This window comes from Xiphophorus maculatus, chromosome 14 (genome assembly GCF_002775205.1).
Source record: "Xiphophorus maculatus strain JP 163 A chromosome 14, X_maculatus-5.0-male, whole genome shotgun sequence".
NCBI lineage: Eukaryota > Metazoa > Chordata > Actinopteri > Cyprinodontiformes > Poeciliidae > Xiphophorus > Xiphophorus maculatus.
The window spans coordinates 13,346,713-13,367,928 of record NC_036456.1 but is presented as its reverse complement, the minus strand read 5'-3'; the positions used below and the strand labels follow the sequence as shown (position 1 = coordinate 13,367,928).

The window sequence follows — 21,216 nt, the reverse complement described above, 5'->3', positions numbered from 1 at the left end:
ACTCCAGAGATTACAAGAAGTCTCAGACAAAGCAAAAGTTGCAACAACTATTAGCACCAGAAGTGATGCAGGTAAATAAAAATCAGCACATTAAAAACAGAGTAAAACAAATATATAGTTTTTTTTTTACTCTGTTTTTTAAAATTGGGACACTAAAATTTTAAATCAACAAGGTCTTTGGTTACAAATATGTGACACACATGACCACTTTGCTTCAAAATGGGAAAGATGAGAGAACATGCAATTCTAAGGGTAAATGTGTCACTATCTATAGACTGATAACGTTTTTGTTTCTAGATAATTAGATAACAAAGCTGGTGGACGGCCAAAGTTTATTTTGCCACTGTGAGTAAAACCATATGGGCGGTAAAAACAAATCTCCAAAGCTTAGAGCATCATCCCTTTTTCAGTAATTTTTCATTTCTTTTTTTCCCCTCCTCCATTTTTCTGTGTATTTTTGAATGTATGTTTTTCTTGGAAAGTGTCCATGATGTCTTGAAAAGTACCAAAAAATACATTATTACTACAATTATTATTACTATCCCAACATAAGGCTATGGTAAGGTTAAGCTGCAACCAGCTTGTGTGTGACGTGGCTGAGTACAACTAAACGGTGTGATATTCTGCTCAATTAGCGCTGGATACCTACTTAATTCAAGCATAAATATTGCCCATATTTCTTTGTAGCAAATATAAATTAAACATATAACAGTATTATAACTGTAAATGTCAGTGTTAAATAAATTAGCAACAGTAATAATATTTGTTGAACCAGAGGTATTTGCACTCAGTTATCCACATTTTTACAGGGATGATAATATTTGTAAATATTAAGATGTGAATAAAAGGAAACTGATAACTACAGTAAAACTAAATATGAACCCAAGATATTTACAGGGTTCATATCTTGAACCCTGTAAATATCAAATATCAAACTTTATATTTGAAGTTATACAAATATAACTTCAACTATATTGAAGTTATATTTATCTTCAAATATTTCACATTTTATGTATTCAGTTTATTGCATGGCTTTCATGTGTTATAGTAATATTTTAAGATAGTACTCTTAATTTTATTCAAGACACAAACATGATATTTGTGTATACAAAGATCATGACTGAAATAATTCTATTAAAATTATAATGTGGATGTACAAACAGTATCATTAGAAATGTTTTTAGACTGCTGTGTAAAACGTGGCAGGACGGCTAACTATTAAAAACGCGACTATTAAAAGAACTGAAATAAACGAGAAGGCAGAGAAAATATTTGACGTTGCAGTATTTATTACAGATTCTCTTTTGTGTTAATACAAAATACTGAACAATGTCAAGTCTCTACTCGGTCAAGTACAGAATTCCCTTTTTTTCTGAAAAATGAAGACAATCCTCCCACATTACAAGAACCAAACATTTGGAGAAAAAAAACCCTACAATTGTCAATACTATAATGTGAATTTCTATACATTTATAAATTTATTGTTATTCGCCACATCTTTGTGTCTGAACTCTTAATTTTTAAGTACACTTACAAAGTTTGAAATTCACACGCACACATACATACGCACACACACGAGGAAACATTTCAACTCATGTTTTTGGTGTTAAATTATATTTGCATATAAACTAACTCTCCATCAGACATACAGTGGGGTTGTGATGTTTACTTTTACCTCAAATATTTGCTTTATAGTCATCGTTTGAGTCCCATACTTTGTCAACTAATTCTTCTTCTTTATTTGTAATTCATCTGAAATTTCATAAGTAATTTTTTTACTTATGAAAATTTACTTATTTTCATAAGTAAATATAATTTACTTATGAAAACAAATATTGACGTGGCGTCTTGCGTGAGTGAATGAGACTTCTGTCATTTTCCAACATGTTTTTTACATGAAACACCAAATAAATGCAGGCATTTTTGTTCATTTAGCTGCGACGACATAGCAGATAAGAGCAGTTTGCTCTTTTTTAAGGCGATAAATGTTTAAACCTTGTAGCCGAGTTATTTTTCAGTCGTATCTTCCTTTAAATCTTGTTTAAAAAAAAAATCTATCTATAAAATGTGACAGTGTTGATGGTCGATAAGTGTTCTAGACGATCGAGTCTTTTCTCGCGCGCACTGCAATCCAGTCGCCATGTTGTTGTTTTTTTCATTAATGGAAGAGCAGATAAGATGTCTTACCCACAAGCACACAAACAAGCAGACCTTCACTTCTTTACATTAAGACACTAAATCAGAGAAACAGAAACATTTTAAAGGCCACCAGTTGACATTTCAATGAAAGTGTAAGCATATTTTAACATAACTCTATATATTAGCCAGGTTTTACCCTCTTTTTTAGCGTTATTATCTGAGCAGATAGTTCTGTGGATCATTTTATCACAGCACACTGAAAGAAATCTCTCCACCTGATTTGACTTGGGCACAGACTCGACAAATTTGGAAGCACTGCTTATTTCTTCAGACCGAGCCAACTCAGAAACCCCTCGACAATAAGAATAATAATAAAAAAAACAAACATTTAATCCCAATCCTCCTGGATACGCAACAGCGAGAGGAAAAAAGTAGTTTGAGACTTGATTGGACACAGAAGACTAGATCCTTCAATCTCTCTCGCATCTCTGAATAAGACAGTCGTGACCGTCTGGGATGAGGAGGAGGATCTCTTAGAACAGAGAGTCGCTGGAGGGGAGCAGCCGTCCAATCGGGACAAACGGGGCTTTGTGAAGCTGTCCGTCCAGCTCTGATGTGCGTCAGTCTCCGCAGAGCGCTTCAGGGGTCAAAATATGTCCGGGCAACCCTCCCAGCTGCCGAGCTCCTTCGTTTCCCAGTAGCCTCCCTTATAGATGTGAACTTGCTCACCTGTGATTTGGTCCTCACAGCTCTCGAACCAGAGCGCTTTGTAGGCATCATGCGGAGCACCTGGAAGAGGGAGAACTCGTGAAAACATGCACGGAAGACTTTATAGGTGGCGATTTAAGCGTAAGGAAAGGGGATGTTGGCAGATTAAAGAGGGATACTTGCTTTTCATGGAGTGATCAACAAAAGAGTCCTCATCGACAGCTTTTAGAAGAGAAAAGGGCGGGATCACAGAGATTTGTTTTTACCTCATCAACTCCAGGATTTTCCCCAAGCAAGCCAAAGAGGAACACAAAACGAAGAGCGTACGCTTTCTCCTCTTACCTTCTTCCGACTGGCTGGAGGCGCGCTGGCTCGCCGCTTCCCGCTCCCTCTCACGCCGGGCGCTGCGCTGCTTCTCCTCCAGCCGCTGCTTTTCACCGTTGGCTTCATCCCAGCGGCCGTCCTCCATCAGGCGCTGGTCGGGCCTGCGGCGGCTGTCGGTGGGCGCCACCCCCTCTTCGGGCTCGTTCAGGGTCAGAGCCAGGGCGGTGAAGTAGTACATGGATTCGGCTCCGTCGCTGAAGAGAGAAGCAAACACAAGGAGCAAAGTGAGTCGGATGTACATCTGATGTACATCTGTATGTACAAAGATCTCCGGCTCATTGTGGCAAATTACACAAATGTGGGGATTTTCTAAAGTCCAATTTACTTTAAAGATGTTGTTTTGGAAAACATCTTAAAATGACAAACATTATAATAAAAAGATTTTAAAAATCCTGAAAGTAAAAAACAGGAGTCACCATCTACTTTTACATTGTTTTGTAAACCAGGTACTAATAGTGCTTGAGTCACATCTTCTAAAATAATAAGGAACTTCCATATTTTTTATGCAGGATTATAAAACAATTCTTCTTGGAGAAATCCTGGATTTCAAGGCAGAGAGAAGAAAACACAACACTGTTTACAATATGGACAATAGTTCAAGCAAAGTAGAAAAATCCCCGTAAGTTTTTAGAAATTTATATTTTTATCTGTCGGATAACCAAATGTGAAATTACTTCTGGAAAGCCAAACTTTATCCTGTTCTCCGTTTTTGCTCGTTAGCCAAATTACTACATCAGGTGGTTTGACGGGTTCAACAGAACACATTGTTATGTGAGACGCTGGAGTTTGTCTTTGACAACATAACAGGTATGTTTTGAGTTTGTACTGCAGCCAGAAAAAACTCACAACTCTCCTCACTCTTTCAGCAACCATTCTATGCACAATTTGGAGGCGTGTGTGTGCTTCTTCACAGCTGGTATTCCTACTCCAGCAGTAGGAACACTGGTGTCAGACAATAGCACTGTAATTATCTGTGTATCGGGACACTCCATGGATCGTATTTTACAGCTAAGTTATTATAACGAGTCACTTAAAAATAAGTTGTTACTTGAAGCAACGTCTCTCCGTACGGCATGATGAGGTTGCACATTATATATCTCCATGTTTGTGTACACCACAAATTTAGAACAAATTTCCAGAAAACTGCAAAAGAGCCAAAACACTGAGTTTCTTTAAATCAAGGTTAAAAACCCACCTGTTTAGAGTTGCCTTTGATTAGTATTAACTGGAACATTGTTTAACATGTTTGAGGTGTATTTGTTTGATTTGACAAAATGTAATGTTCATTGCTTGTTTACTGCACTATGTTCTTACGGTGTAAAGCAGTCTTAAATGCCTCGCTGCGGAAATGTGCTGCACAATGAAACTCGTTTTAACTTGAGTGTTGATGAAAACTACTAACGTTTACAGGATGACCACTGGGTTTGTCGTTTGAGGACTAAAGTGAGTGCTTGAACAGAAGGGTAGGTAAACAACAGTTAAACAAACTGAAATTACCTTAAATAGTTATGCATAGCCTCTGGCCTTGCAGTAAAAACTCTGCAACCAAAACCACTTACGGTAAAGGGTTTCTCTTCCACAACTCTCTGGCCTTCAGGGTTTGATATACGGTCTTCTGTTTGCCCTCGGTGCCGTTCTCTCCTCCCCGACTGCTCTGCATGACCCTGGAGAACTCCATCTTCTCGTCCCATGTGCCCGACAGCACATAGTGGGCCTTTCCGTCCTTGTCCATCACCACTCCTGTCACCTATAAACAACAAGACACAGAAACACAGCTCAAAACCGGAAGAACAGGAAAAAAAAAAAAAGAAGAAACAAATACGTCAAGCCGTTTCCGCTTCTTTCTGACCTTTCTGGCTACGTCTCGTGAGAAGTAGCTGTAAGGAGCAAACTTCAGGTGGCAACGATCCCCTGTGGTGTGGTTTACTATGTCGATTTCTCCAGACTGAGAGAAAACAGGGAGAGTTTGAGGAGTTAAAATTGTCGGCATTAAAAAGATAGCTGTCCGCATCATATTAGGAAGAGCTAAAAATCGACTGTTAATATGCATTAACACAACTTTTGTTTTGCTGCAAATGTATAAAAAGCCAGTTAAATTTATTGGCATTCCTAGTAAAGATGAGTGAAAATTCGTAAAATAAATTTATCTTTTAAAGGAGAAGCATAATTGTCCTATCTTAAGGGTAGAATTTGTGAAAATAGCGTTGGACCATTAACTCCACTTGTAAAATGTAATTGAAGCCCTTGTTGAAGCACTGAACAAAAATGGCGTTGAAACTCGACGGCGAGTTCATTAAGGAATCTACAAAGAGAGACTACGTCGCTATCAATCAACACTTAAAAAATTGTTGCAGGGCCTGCAATGGATTTGTCAACTTCTTGTTAGAGAAAATTGAAAAAATTAGAGGGTCAGCCTGCATATCAACACCAAATCCAGCACCGATGCTATACACAAACATAATAAATGTGGAGGAAATGGCTAAATTTCACCAACTCAACCATGAAAACATGAAAGAAGTCATAAATCAACTAAGACCCTCCTCTTGCTAGCTTGATATTGTACCCATAACTTTCCTTAAGAAGGTTCTGCCTGTGATTGCATCTGATCCGATTCAAATGTGAAACTCATTCCGCTAGTCAGGTGCTTTCCCTCAGGCTTCGTCAACAACAAGTGTCAAACCACTAACAAAAAAAACCAATCTGGAAAAGTCACTACTGCAGAATTACAGGCCAGTTTTTATTCTCCACAACAACTGGTGGAACAAACTTCAAGAAAACCGCAAAACATTCAAAACACTGAGTTCCTTTAAATCCAGGCTAAAACCCCACCTGCTTAGAGCTGCCTTTGATTAATAACTGGAATACTGATCAATATATTTGATGATTGTGCTTGATGAAGGCTTTTGACAAAATATAATGTTTATAGTCTTATAATTGGTTACTGTATTATATTTTTATAATGATTCTATCACTGCCCTGTTGTTGAAATATGTTATATAAATAAACCTGGCTTAATCATCCTGGTTCACCTGGGTGTGAATATGACATACCAAAAATTTTCTCTTACTCACTCCGACATGGGAAACAAGAGACATGCCATTTAAATAGGACTCAGTAATGATTGTTATTATTAATCAAAAAATGACTTATTTAATTACTCCCCTACATTTGAGAGCAATTAAAGAACAATCTCTGAAAATGCTAAACAACTTGAAGTGTAGTAAACAAGTCTGGATGAGGACTCCATTTTTCATGTCACCAACTAGATAAGAAGGATAGTTAGGAATCCAACATTCAAACATCTCAGAGGCTTACTGTTTGAGAACTACTGCAAAGAGCGACATCTAATGGTTAGAAGTCTGAACAGCAGCCATTAGATGCGTTTGAGAGTGATGAAATGACAAAGATTTCTCAATAACAACCATGTGGTTTCTTAAACGTTGTACTTTAATCATATGAGATCAACACCTCCATCACACCATCAGGCTTTTGTTTCAATGGAGTAACAAGACATGATGCCAAAAAATAAAAGTGTAAAAATAATCTCATCATGCTGCAGTGTCTGTAATATGATCACTGATTTGTTTTCTGGGCCATGTGAAAAATTTCCACAGCAGCTCAACGTTTCGATGCATCACTAATTAAGTGGATCTGAATAAAGAGAATGGCTCATTACCCAGAAACCCTGAGGAGGTAATTCAGCCATTAGCCTCAGGTCTGCTGGAGCTCTGAGCCATGAAATGCATCATGGCTTTGTTTATCGTCTGATTAAACTGGCAAATAATTATCACTTGGGAACACTGTAGATAATTCTCAGATGTCAACTTGACCCATTAATATGAAAAAGAAAAACAAAAATGTATGATGCACGAAACCTTGGATACCACACCAATCTTCTCAGTATCTTTAGAACAATAGCTCATCTGCATTAATACATCAAAGCCGTGACAGAACTTGATGTTCCAGAAATTCCTTTTCATCTACTCAGGCTGAGTAACGCGTTTTAGTTTTGGTTTTAAAATTTCCCATGGCAATATTAGAAAGTGTGTGAGCAGCTTGATATTGAGATTTTCTTGTTCAGAAAAGAAAAGCACTTCACAATGAGCTTGCTATTAAAGGATGAATATAGAAAAGCACCTCATGGCCACAGATAAGTGGAGTGAAATATCTATTATGCTGTGGGCCAGTTTGTCTGCTAAAGGCCTTGGGAACCTTGTGAAACAGCACAGCATGTTAAAATGCCTGGAATACCAAAATGGTAAAAGTCACGAGATGTGAAGGGTACTAATCACACTGGGGGCCAATTGTATCTTAAACAATTACAGATTTTATGGACTAAAACTTACACCGGAGTATATGTCGCATCAGTCAAAAAATGCGTCACGAGGAGTAGAAAAACATATACAAGTTGCACTGGAGTATGAGTCACATTTACTTAGAAATTGTCAAATGTTTGGCGGATCTTTTTTCTGTTAATGATTTGATCTGGTGACACACTGTGATCAGTTACCTACTTTTCAACAAACTCACGGAAACTGTTCGACTCACTAAACCTAGATATTCAGAAACGACTCTGTTCTGCCGGTGAAGTGCACAGCAAAGTGGAGACGCATGTAATGTAAATCCGGGATGATGGCTAGGTGGTTGCGTGGCATGATGCGATAAACACCAAGAACATCCACCAGTAAAGTCATTTATATTCATTTCCCTGGTAACCACCTGGTGCAACACTCAAGGACCCATATGGAGACTCATCCCTCCAGCTCTGGAGGACTTGCTTTCAGCCAACAATTAACTTTCCTTGCAATTGCAGACAATAATCTTTCATTCTTGGCACATGTCCGTCAGTATGAATCGAAATTTAACGCTACAGACAATAAATGCGTAATGAAAAGGGGAAAAAAACCATATATGAGTCACACCTGATTAAAAGTCGCAGGTCTAGCAAAACTATATAAAAAAAAAAGTGTGATTTGTATTGTAGAAAATAACGCATGACTTTCCATCCTTTTCTTTTTTTGAAAGTCAAGATATAATGTTAGGTAAAGGTTCTTCAGCCCTAGCTTGATCAACTTCATGCTAGAAATGTTTCTTGATGACTAATCAAAAACTGGTCCCGCAATAATGTGGCAATGATTCAACTTATCAGGTCAACAGTACAATATCCGTTGACCTGATATCTTTTTCAATATCCAGGTTTTTTTAGTTTTATTTGCACTGGCAACGATCACTCTCACCTGATCAATCCACAGCTTGCCAACAATGATGTTGTGAACTGTGGTGGTAACCTTCTTCCATGTGTAGTGATTGCTGCTCTTCTCAAAAATGGCATGGATAGTGCCTGTGAGAGAAAATACACGCAACAAAAAGAAAAACTGAGTGTGCTAAAACAACACCGGGTGATTGATAATACCTTGAAAAAAAAAAAAAACAGGTGTGTCAGAAACATTTTCCTAGCTATTATCAGGCTGCATAAAAAACATTTTGTTCATTTGTTTATGTACGTCTTTATTAACGCTGCAAAAATGCAGTGGGGCTGAAACACACCCTGCACTAACAATCACAAAAACTCCAGGCACATGTTTGACTCGCATATCGTCTCTCACCTAAAGGCATGATTGACAGGTATTTGCCTCTGAACTTGCTTGCAACAGTAATCTCCTGCCTCAGAGTCCAGCCTCGGTCAGAGATTGCGTGATGTGCCGCCGCAGGAGGGTGGTGACTCACCTGTGAAAAGAAAATAAATAAATAAATAAATTCAACAAAAGAAATTTGCTGTGGGGCAATTGTCGGTGCCTGCTGCCCAGCCCTGTTCTTAAAAGAAATTCCTTTTAGGAAGATAATGACACCCACACAAGTGTGGTGCACTAGAGAAACTCCCATGTGTACAAGTAAATATAAATCCAAACATTCATCTTCAATTAGATTAAAGGATTTGCATCGCCAATATTCTTTTGCCTAAATGCAAAAGAATATACACGAGCTTTAATCCTTCATTGTGTGCCAATCTATAGAACATTTATTTGCCATTCACAATATAAAGTTTCAGTAACTGAACTATTTCATCTCCTCTCTCCTCCCTCTGTTATTATTTTCCCATCACTTCCTGAATCAAATCCCTTATTTCCTTTTGTGTTGCTCTTAAGTACCTGCTCACAGAGGGAGCGGTAGCCGCTCTCTCTTCGGCGGTCCAGCTCGTACGTTTCCCCCAGTAGCGGGTTGAAGGGCTTCCCCGTGCGGTACACCGTCGTGGAGTAGGCGGATACGCAGAAGGCCGCAACGTAGCACATCTGCTCCAGGGAGCTGTGGCACTTGGCTGCCTTGTCCAGCAGCTCGTGATACTCGAGGTCCTCCGACAGCCGCTGCAGCATGGAGATCGGCTCGTTGAAGTTCACCTAGAAAGGAGGAATTTATGCGCCCAGCGTCATTTTAGGCGAAAAAACAGGAAATTTGATGCAATTAAAATGTTTGTTCCTTTAACTAATTCAATTTTTAAAAAGTGAAACCTTTGATTTTATGTAGATGTGATGAACAGAATGACATACTTCAAGTACAATAATGTCTATGACAAAAAAAAAAAAGATTTTTAAATTCAGAAATGTTACATAATGGGCTAGAAAATTAAGGCGTGGGGTGCTGATTTTACAGTACTCCAAGATATAAGCATGCTAAACCACAAATAATCATCACAAAAGAGCCTCTCATATATTAATTAAAAGTTTAGTGAATGGAAAAAGTGTGGTGGATGGAAAAGTGTGGTGGACAAAGAAGCACTAGCAACAGGGAGGATTGGAAAGCTAAGCTGATCTAACAAATTGAGGAAGATTCTCAACGCTAAATAAAAGTTTCCCATTTTGAATTGGATCACTGATTTAAATTAAGCTTTGATCACTTTCTAATGTACTGATACACACCTGTAGTTTAGACACATTATGAACACCGATCTCAATTCAGTCTGACGAGGCTCCAGTTTCACAAACTGGATTTAACGTTCCTCAGTAGAAGTACTGCAACTCTGAGTCTTTAACATCTTTTTAGGAATATTAAAGTCCAGATTTGTGTTTAGTCCATTTCATGTTGTGTCTTTTCACTGATTCACCACAAAAGGGATAAAGCATGTGCCACTAGTGTGGCAAATTCAGTCACACAGTCACATGTAAATGTTGCTACTCATTATGGAGTCAACAGGAAATAAAGAGCCTCATCACCTGTATAAATCCAGAACAATATAACGTAAACATGGCAGGCGTTTTGACGTCAAGCAGCGGCTGGGAAAAATCTTTGCGTGCGAGTAAGGCCTAGCACAGACGCAGTGGGCAGGTTGACTTCCTCTGAATAAGCGTAGCTTAATAATCTATTCTGCAGCAGATCAGTCAGCGGAACATTGCTGTACCAGTTTGGCAGAAATGGGGAGGATCTGTCGACGGAGCTCAACTGGAATTTAACAAGTCAACTGTTGCCAAGACATGCAAGAGGCCCGGCGGCGACTTTTGATCTTTGGATCCGATTGGTTGAAATGTATTATTTTAACAATACAAGAGAAAGAACTAAAAGGTCACCTTGCTGGTGGAATAATGCTTCAGGGTGTTCAGTATTCGCCTACTGAAAGCTATTTTATGATACTAATTTGAGTTTATTAATTAAATGAATATATATTAAGTTTAGTCTTTTTTAAACTGTTGATCATTTCTTTCTCCTGATAACAAAAAAGCCCCGAACAAATCAACAAATTACAAAATTGAACAAAACAAAGTTTAAATATAAATAAACAAAAATTATAGAACTTATAGAAACTAAGTGATAACTTAGTTGTTTAAAAAATAACTGCTGTAAATAGCAGCAATTTAGATAATTATACTCCTGAATAGGTACTCCTAATTAAGCATATTAAAAGCATAAATTATAACAACCTTTGCTCTTCTTCTTAATGTCCTACATCTATTCTATCCCTTCAGGTCAGGGCTGGGCGATTAATTAATTTGATCAATTAATCAAGTTTCCTGTTTTTGAAGATAATTTGAAGATTTGACAAAAAGAAAAAAAAGTCAGGATTTTTTTTTTTACCAACTGCACTCCTTATAGAAACAATACTTCAGTGTGACGTTAACCCACTCAAGAACTGCCATCTTATTTGACATGCATGCTTTAAAGATCTTATTTAAAAGTCTAATTTACGTCAACTCACAGAAGGAATGACTGAAACATAATCAAGTTCAAGATATTTTCTGTCATTTGTCCCCCCCAAGGAATAACATGAGGTAAAAAATACATGTTTAAAATTGGAAATTAAATCTGACATAAAACAATTGGAGATTTTATTTTTAAGACATTTCTCCCAGCTCTACTTTATGTTAATACTCAATGGCTAGATTATATTTCTTCACTTTTTTATTTTTGTTAAATGAGGTTTAATGATTTCAGAAAGTCAGATTTAAATTATAAAGCGCAGATTATGCAAAATATATGAACATCCTTTGAAAGGAGCGGCTCCAAGTGCTTGATATGGGTATTAATTTGTGATGTCAACAATGAAACGAAACCAACTTCCTCCTCTCCGTTTATACAACAACCAACAGCACTATCAGGTGGTTTCCCTCTCTGCAATTCACAAGAAAAATGTTGCAACTGAGTGTCACCTTTGTGGTTTTTCCTTTTAACTCTTAACAGCTGATACACCCAATTCAAGCAGATTCAGCTCTGACAGTTGCCGTGGTTACTCACAGGCATGGGGATCTTGGACAGATCTTTGCCGATGCAGTTCTTCATGATGCTCCAGAGGTTCAGAGAGTAGTTGGGCTTGTCGGGGATGCGTGTTCGCCTCTTTCTCAGCGGCACCAGCTCCTGAGAGGGCGACTCCTGGTTCATTGTGAGAGGCTCCTCGTTGAGCTAAAATATATCAAATTATAAGCTATGAATATATGTGTTGATGTCTCTGATTCAATTTGATTTTGCATGGTGGTACAACAATATTAATCAAGGTGCATAAAGGAGCTGAAAAAGGACCCACCGACTGATCGTCTGCACACATATCGGTGTTCAACCCGCTCGTGTTACTGCTCGAACGTCTGAGATGAAAGAGATATTTTGTCAGCACAGTTTCTGACTACTTTACCACATTCAGCTGTAATAAAGATAGCCATAAGTTAAATAGATTCTAAAGTAATAAACATTCTTCCTTTTATGTCAAATAGGAAAAAAAATTACAGATTCAAACTATTCCACAACACTTTTCCTTAAGGTTTAACATTATTTTAATTTGATGTCAGAAAAAATGCTTTTCCAGATTTTACGCAGCAATTAGAGAAACACTGATGCCCCACCCCAACATGTTGCTGGCTGAAAGAAGGCTGGTGAACTTTTTCCTACTAATAAGATAAACGCCATCACTATCAGTCTGACTACAATAGTTAATGTGTTCTTATATTTTAGCAAAAGTAAGAAACATTTGCTTTTCTGTTATTTAAATACTGTCAGCCATTTTGTCATAAACATTTGTATAAATGCAGCAGCGCTGTATTTTTGCTTAAAGTCTGTCATACCATGACATTTCATCTTCCCTGTCGTACAACAATTATGTTAAAAAGCAGGAAAAACAAAGAACATCAAAGAAACTATTTTGCAAATGAGTAAATATGTGAAACGAATATGCAAGCTCTTAAAGAGGCAGTGATACTGACTTGTGGAACTGTGGGTCTGCAGGTACGGTTATAAACTCGGGGGCGTCCTCCATGGCATCAAAAAACTCGTTGTCATCGTCCTCGTCGCTCGCCTCACCTTTTCCTGGCCCAGCAACACCTGAGAAGCAACAACAGTCTTGTTTCCGCTGTCACTTCTCACTGGAAACAAGAGGTGAAACTTGAAAACTTTGAATGAAAGCCGTGCCAACAGCTGTCATTAAGGGAGCCCGACTTTACACACCAATCATATTATTTTGCCTTTAAATTGTTGGAGAGTAGTTTTGAATTCACACCAAGACGAATTTAAAAAGCTGATGTCAAATCTGACAGGAGTTAATAGCGGTGGTGCTTAAATAAAAACTAATGTAGTTTACGCGTGAACATGTTTAAATTACATCAAAAGCTTAACTATCATGAATGAATCATGAGTTGGAAATCTCTGCAGGGTTTCTCCCAGAAAACTTGCTAAGTCCGGTGCTCAGGGTGCTAGGGCAGTCATCCAGCCCACCGCCGTGTTTTTGAGTTAAAAGATGTTTAAAGTTGACAGGAAATTTGAAAATATCACCTGATAGTTATGCGTTATTGGAAGACTGGAAGATTAATACCTAAACACCAACTATAAAGTCATAATAAAGGCAATAATTTAAAAATAATAATAATAAAATAAATAAACAATGCTAAGCCTGGTGGGGGCACAAGTAAAACCTAGTGGCCCGCCAGGCTTATAATACACTGTGGGAAACCCTGCTCTGGTTTAAAAAAAAAAACAACACAAGTTCAAGTGGCTACGAGATGATTAGCAAGTTAAAGAAAGAGTACTGGTTCACATTAGAGCTTCAACTTTACCTTTATTGTCTACGATAGAGTGAGCCTGCGCGGCCCCTCTGAATGCTCGCTCCAGGTGGTTGTGCTGTTTGGCCAGTTGCTCTAAGGCCTCCTCCAGCCGCACTCGCTGCTCTCGCTCAGCTTGCAAGGCTTTCTGCCACCGCTTGCTGTGACTCTGCGCCAGGGCCAGGAAGTCCCTGCAGGCCTGCAGCCGCCAAGAACATGGACATACCAGGAGGATTTTAATGTAAAAATTTAAAAAAGCAGAGATGAGGAGAAGTTCTGCCATAAGTAGAACTTCTCCTCTACTTAGGAGAAGTAGAGGAGACTTCTCTCCTCTACTTAAAAAGATTGCAAAAAGATTAACACATCTTTGTGTTAATCCATAACTTACAATAATTCTATTGATTATTCTGATGATTAATCAGAGAAAAGTGTGCAGATGTTTCAATTAACCACTTAAGCCTTTTTAATACAATATTGGAAATGCATTAGAAGAGGCAAATAAAAAATAATTCCTTTTTAAAGAGGAAAATGAAAATTTTGCTGCAACAACATAGCATGCCTTTGGTACGCGTGGTCATTTGTAGCAAAGGATGCATCTGCAGCTAAAAATCTACTTCTAACAACATGTGAAGAGCTCAGCCCTTTCTGACTGACTTAACAACGCAGTGAGGGACTAAACTGTTGACAATTTTTTTACTTAACCGATTAATAATCGGATAGCAAAAGTTTTTTTTTTTTGTTTTTGTTTATTTTTTTACATAATTTGAAAAATTGAAAGCGAAAACTGTCACTCCAGGACTTCGGGATAGAACATATTTAGAGACAAAGTTTTTTTTCTTTAATCTTAAATGTAAAATGTATATATTTTTGAACAGTTTTGGTTTCATTTCTTCTCTTATTATGTTGTTCTTTCATCAAATATATTTTTTTCAAAGTCTATATACTCCAGGTAACGATTTAATGACTGTTAAATTAGTTGACAACTATTTCAATAATCTTTCCATCCCAATTAAGTTGATTGATCATTTCAGTCTTTGTGAAACCCAAAGCAATTGTAAGAAAAACCAGTTTTGTATATTAAATGCAGTCAGAATGTCTGTCGTGCAACTCAAAGATGGACATTGTAAATCATGCTGGGCTATAAATCTTTGCTGTCAAGTATTTGTTATTACCATGACTCACTTTCAGTGCCAGTTTCTATTTAGAATAAATACAAAGGCAGAGGAGGTGACACTTACATTAATCATAGCATTAGAGGTTATCCGAAACAGTGTGGCTCTTTCCGTCACCTGACGAATCTTATCCCCGGCCTCTCCGGTCAGCCGTAAACTGTCCAGCTCAGATAAAGACCTGAAATATGACGACGTTAAGAAAGACTTACGAAATCCTGTATTTTATTTGACATTTAAGGCTGTGAAATGCTGCTTAGTCAGGAGTAGAACTGGACAAACAAGCCAGACAGTCTGTGTGAGAGAGTTTCCTTCAATGCGATGAGCTGTGTTAGACTGACCTCTGCAGGGCAGAGCCGTGCTTGGAGATCAGATCGTTGCAGGTGCTGAGATCCTCCACCTTACTGCCCAGGGTTCGGAGAGTAGACTGGGCCTCCAAGTTCTGAGGGCCCCCACCCTGACCTCCGCCCACTGGCAGGGACGATGGGGAGAAGTCGTCACCAGAGTCATCTGTTCACAATTAGAGCAAGAAAAACATTTGAATTTTACTTGTACATATGAACTGGATATTGTAGCTGTCGTAAAAGGTATTGTTGTAACATGTATTTAATTTTAATAAAAGTATGCATTTTTATATTCTCATATGAAAATGTCCATTTTTATTTGACCTAATCTGTGAAAACACATTTTACACATTTGTGTGTCAAAATGACACATTTTAAACACTTTTTTGTGTTGATTTCAATGACACAATAGTTGTGTCATTAACGACACTACATGTGTTGTCCCTGAGCTGATTCGGCAGGTGTTAAAATTTAACACATCATGTGTTATTTTTGACACATCTGTTTTAACAGTGTCGATGAAAATGTGTTAAGACTTATAAGAATAAAGATATATAAGGATAGCTTTAAAGGGAAAGAAACAGAATATCTGTACTTGAGTGAAGTTCAATGGTTGTACAGTAATTGTTATAAAGACAAAGTTTGAGAATTTAAAAGAAAAAGGCTTTTGTTTGTGACCACTAGGAGGAGCTATAACCCATAAAAGACATTTATTAAAGGGTAAAACTTTAAAACAGCCCCAGCAGTTTTAAAGTTATTTTAATAACTATCACAAATAAACACACTTTTTGTTTGATTTGGAGGGACCTGGTCGATCTTTTATGACCTACTCTTAAACTAATATTTATATCTTCAAAGTGATGAGGTACAGATTTTCTGTTTGACATCATTTATAGAATGTAAGGGGGAATCTTCACTTGGATAATAGCTATATTTATTATATTAATCATATGACTTTTAATCCTGACACGTTACTGCAAGAGGATTCATAACACTTTGATATTTTTTTCATGTTAAGCCACAAACTTCAAAGTATTTTACAGTAATTTTATGTGAAAGACACACATAGCAGTGGATCATTGTAGAGTGTAGGGAAATTGATTCTTGGTCTTTAACATTTATCACATTACAAAATCTAATATGTTGTGTGTTCAGTCCCCTTTACTGATGCTCCTAAACATCCATGCAGCAATGCCAAAAAGAAAACCCAAGTAATTTATCATTTCTTTACAAGTAACAATTTTTTTCTACGTCAAAGAGCTGAACTCTCCGACATAGAAACAGTAATCAACACGATGCATGAAGTTAACTCTAAGTTAACTCTAAGTGCATAATCACACTTAGAAGAGGGCAGCTGTGTGTAAACGCAGCATCTGATGCACATAAAGCTTGTTTTATCTTTTTATCACCATTTACTGTGCATTTATTTGTTTTAATGTTGCCATTAAAGCCACATGCAGTTTTGAAACGTGGTTCTACAAAGTTTTGACCGATGTAAAATGTTAAATTAATATTAAAACTTACCATATTTACAAGACAAAAGTCACCCTCATATCACGAGGCAAATTGATAGGAGGGCCTGATATGATTTTCACCACATAAAATATTGTTTCTGGCCTCGATAAAAATGCATTTTTGATGTACCTGACTCAGCTTGCATGCGGGCTGCCTTGGCTTTGGCCAGCTCCAGCGCAGTGATCCACCGCTGACGTTCCACCTCGGAGCTGGCCTTCAGGTGATACGTCTGAGCCCCGCCGTTAGAGATGACGAAGTTGCAGGCGTCATCTACAGAGATGACCGCTGTGGCTAGGTTGATTGTACCCCGACACGTGTGACCCATCTCAGCCTGGGTCCTAATGATTTAAAAAGAAAAACATAAATCCTAATTTGGCTTTTTGACAAAAATGCAACAACTATCATTTCAAACTCCAAGTCTGATATGACCAGACCTCAATTCAGATGAGATGTTAAATCAGAACGGTAAAAATAGGTGAAACAGTGAGGATGAATGGATGTAATAAATAAGAAATTACGCTATGTTGATACAGAAGGTCTTGAGGTCCGATTCCAATTTTTGCTGAAATCCGATTTTCTTTTTTTACACGGTTGTTCTGAATGATTTGACTGCAATCAGACTTGTGTTAAACGAACCACACAGCACATGCACAGAAGAACATAGACACCACTCAGCTGTGCATTGTTTGCAGAAGCAATAATGGATGTCATCATCTATGGAACAATTTTTAAAATTATGCAGCAATGGGAGCTGACAGTATTGTCACGATATCGTAAAACATGAAGGAAGCTTTAAAAAAGGAAGCACAACTAATAACAACGACCTTTTGAAGATCATTGACTGCAACTGTTTTGGATGCCTAGTTGGACCAGAAGTGGTGGGATTGTTAAGTGATGACTTCTTTCACAATTTCATCATTTTATTTTCAGCTTTACCGCATCTGGCTTCTTCTGCTGCAGAATTATGACCGCATACCACATATGAAAGTGGCCCACACTGAACTTTTTGGAGGGTGAAAAGATTGGAAAAGATCGGATGCAGGTTTCATGTGCCCGCTGTGTGAACGTGGCCTAAGACGACTGATGTTTTTCTGACGCCGCCGTGCTTTCTGCAAGGAAGCCTTACCTGTAGTATGATAGCAGGCCATTGCTCAGAACGAACCACCTTCGCTGATAACCCTTGATGTAGTTTGTCCACTTGAAGACCCATCCTTTGTACGTGTCGCCGGCCGGGGTGGGAGTAGGGCTCTTCGGTTCTGACATCACACCCCCCCGAAATCAGGTTTCAGATTTAAAATAAACCTTGAAAAGGAAGATGTCCAAAAAGTAAAAAATAAATACATAAATTACCATCCTAAAATTCAAAATTTTCAACAGCAGTAACAGCAGCCAAGAAGAGCGATTTGCTCTTAAAGAACATTTTCTTTCTCTGGAAGATTAACATGGTTTAACAGCCGTTATAGGTTTCTGCGGGAGTAAGTTATGTGCTGACTGGGACTTTTTTTCTTCTTCTTAGTAGTAGTCACATTTTTGCCATCCACATAAATGGATTTTGTGCAGATGTGTGCATGTTTCACTTCTCTGTTTTTGGGATCAGAACAGACAGGTCAACAACCTCTCCATCTGAGCAAAATGAAAGTAACTCATTTTTAAAATCTACTTTTCAAAATGTTGGTACAGCTCAACTCATCTCCTAGCCATTCTGCTTGTGTCACACCTCTGTATAGATGTTTCTGATCAGATGTGTACCTTCTTTGACAGCTGATGATTTAAAGGAAATAAAAATATCTATGTACATAATGTCTCTCAGAGTCATTTCATCTAGATCAAAGATCATAACTTCTCATATTTCATAGGGATTAGCTGGTCCAAACAACTACCAGGGTCCAAAATAAATGTAAAAATATGTTGTAACATAAATACAAATATGTGGAGCACATTACATCTTCCAACTGCCAAAAAAGACAATTTGTCTTGTACAGGGTGCATGCTGAAATTGTTTTTAGGTGGGTTTTGTTCTTAACATAATATATACACTGTAACAGTAAATATTTGAAAGTGGTTAGTGATTGTCAATGATGCTGAAATAAAAAAAAAAAGCTTTAATTCACTAGAAATATTTTGTCGTTTATCCAGACAATAGAAAAGACTTATTTTGCCAAAGAAAATGACATTGTTGGAAATTGGCCACAAAATATCTTATCTGTGCGTTTCTGAATATACTCCTCAATATTAAATTAAACACGAGAAAACACCATTTTTATTATCACTTAAATGCATAAATAACAAAAAACACTTAACCAGAGCAAGAAATGTGTATGCATTATTTAAGTGTATGGGGGTCTCAAACTCCAGTTCTCGAGGGCCGCAGTCCTGCAACTTTTAGATGTGCCTCTGCTGCACCACACCTGAACAGAATAATTAGGTCATTATGGCTCTGGAAAACTGATCTACACAAGGAGGAGGTCATTAAGTCGTTTCATTCCAGTGTTTTGTACCTGTGGCACATCTAAAAACTGCAGGACTGCGGCCCTCGAGGACTGGAGTTTGAGACCCCTGGGGTGGGTTTGTTTAAGAGTGACAAACTGAAACAGGGTTTTGATTGAAACTGCAACTAGTGCATCCAAAATGCTAATTTCCCTTTAGTAAAATTTATCTAATTGGTTTTAATACATGACATTCAACAGGGAGGTTGATATTTTCACTCCAGGTCGCAGTTTGTGAATGCACTTTCCTTATTTATCAAACATGCCATCAACTTGTTGAGAAAATGTTCTATTTCTGTTATGGTAATAAATCATTTTAGCTCTTATTCCAGTCTTATTTACAAACTAAAACATCTTAAAAGTTATTTGTATTTTCAGTTCCTGGTTGCTTTGGTTGATCTTTGAATGTGGTATCACAGGTCAAAGGTTAACTAATGAATCATTACACGTTCACATTTGACAGTTCTTGCTCAAAAATATAATACTGAATTCAAGAGCACTTACTAATTAGCAAAGCAATCTAGCTTATAAATTAAATGAAGCCTGCCGTTGATTTGTTTTGAATCCTATAAATGATCTACGGCTCATTGTGCGATTTTAAAACTGACTATTGCTCATTTTTAAGTCAAAATATGACAAATGCTAAGCTGGTGAAGGTCTATCGCCAACGAAAAGAAGTAAATGAACAGTGACACCACACTTTCGATGAAGTTGCTCAAACACAAACGAGTCTGACCTCCAAGAGCTAGCCTGTCCTGACAGCAGATAGAAACTTTAAAATCTGCGCCGATATCCGCTCACAGCTAACAAGGGCTAAAGTCGGGAAACAACCTGACATCTCTGATCATGGTTTCACCTGCTGACATTGAAGCAATGCAGGCGAAATGCAACGCTGGATATTAATTTGCTCAAAAGTAGCTAGCTCTGAAAGTCGCTGGCGGTTGAATGTTTACCTTGACGTGTCCAAAATGCCAGATGAGGAAACCAGACAGGCAGTGAAGTCACTGCTAACTCTGACGCCCCATACGCTGCCAGGCTAGCCGAGCTAGCTCAGGCTAATACGACTCGGCTAAAGCTGGAAATAAGTCAGAGGACGTTGGCGACGACAACGGTGTCACTTCCAGTAAATTGGGCTGCGAAATGTTATCGCTGTCCTTCAGTAGTACTGTTTGTAATGTTCACCGTACTACTGCGTACGATGATAATAATCTAAAGCTAGCTGGCTACATCTAACTAGCCTAACATTAGCTTTTACCAGACAGCTTGTGCAACTTCATTGAAGCCCGTGTGGAAACGCTGCTACTTTCCCTCAAAATTATCTCAGTCAAACAAGTTAATTTATGTAGGTAACTGACTTTTTTTATGATAATATATGTTACTTTACGTCACATATATGCGGTCCCGTTAAAGTTTGAGTTTCTTTTCGGATTCTGTTACTATTACATTTTCAGCTTATTTAAAATTTTGTTTCACAAAACTCCCCAACCACTGAGACGCAGCATCGTTTCTTACGCAGCGCCAAACAAAGTAACTCTAGTGATAAAAAAAAAAAACATTGGTCATCACGAATGTTCCTGTGGCAAACGATATTTTTCGTAAATTAGGAAGAAAACATTAATGAATAAATGACTAGATCTCGTCTGTAATTCAATTCAGGTGAATTTTGATTTGTGAATAAAACTTAATTTCTATACCTTTTGGATCTAAACCCTTACATGGCAAAATATCTAAGCGACTGCTCGTAGAAATTTATGGGAGTGATAAAACCTGCTCGTAGAAATTTATGGGAGTGATAAAACCATATTACTTTGTGACAGATTAACCGCAGTGGCAACGAGGCAAAGAGAATATCATCCGTCCCCCTCAAAGGAACGAACAGACGCATAGTCGGTACGACCATTTAATTTCGTACTAATAGATCTGTTACCAAAGTAAGGAAAACGTGTTTAGACTTATGCACTCG

The 21,216-nt window shown here is 37.8% G+C and overlaps 1 protein-coding gene across 4 annotated transcripts; it reads right to left on the bottom strand.

Annotated features, from left to right (window-relative positions):
* Positions 1-1,268: 1,268 nt before the first annotated feature.
* LOC102221839 (oxysterol-binding protein 1-like) lies at positions 1,269-20,528 on the bottom strand. Of its 4 annotated transcripts, none has more exons than XM_014470900.2 (17): positions 20,207-20,528; positions 17,894-18,069; positions 16,897-17,105; positions 15,250-15,418; positions 14,978-15,089; positions 13,755-13,938; positions 12,909-13,026; positions 12,239-12,296; positions 11,953-12,117; positions 9,381-9,626; positions 8,838-8,958; positions 8,469-8,572; positions 5,081-5,176; positions 4,791-4,978; positions 3,190-3,425; positions 3,031-3,069; positions 1,269-2,928 (listed from the first exon to the last, which is right to left on the bottom strand). In XM_014470900.2, exons 2-17 carry the CDS (start codon positions 18,028-18,030, stop codon positions 2,786-2,788), a joined length of 2,325 nt encoding a protein of 774 aa, XP_014326386.1. In that variant the 5' UTR covers positions 18,031-18,069; positions 20,207-20,528; the 3' UTR covers positions 1,269-2,785. The 4 variants fall into 4 exon arrangements, with proteins under 4 accessions (XP_014326386.1, XP_023202212.1, XP_023202211.1 ...); XM_023346444.1 differs by lacking the exon at positions 20,207-20,528 and adding an exon at positions 20,110-20,133; XM_023346443.1 differs by lacking the exon at positions 20,207-20,528 and adding an exon at positions 19,990-20,060.
* Between the last annotated feature and the right edge of the window lie 688 nt (positions 20,529-21,216).

Coding starts and splice junctions, on each gene's coding strand:
- LOC102221839 (XM_014470900.2), bottom strand. CDS start 18,030: ATGTCAGAACCGAAGAGCCCTACTCCCACCCCGGCCGGCGACACGTAC. Junction 13,939..14,977: donor CCTCTAATGCTATGATTAAT/GTAAGTGTCACC, acceptor TGGCGGCTGCAG/GCCTGCAGGGACTTCCTGGC. Junction 12,118..12,238: donor TGTGTGCAGACGATCAGTCG/GTGGGTCCTTTT, acceptor GATATATTTTAG/CTCAACGAGGAGCCTCTCAC.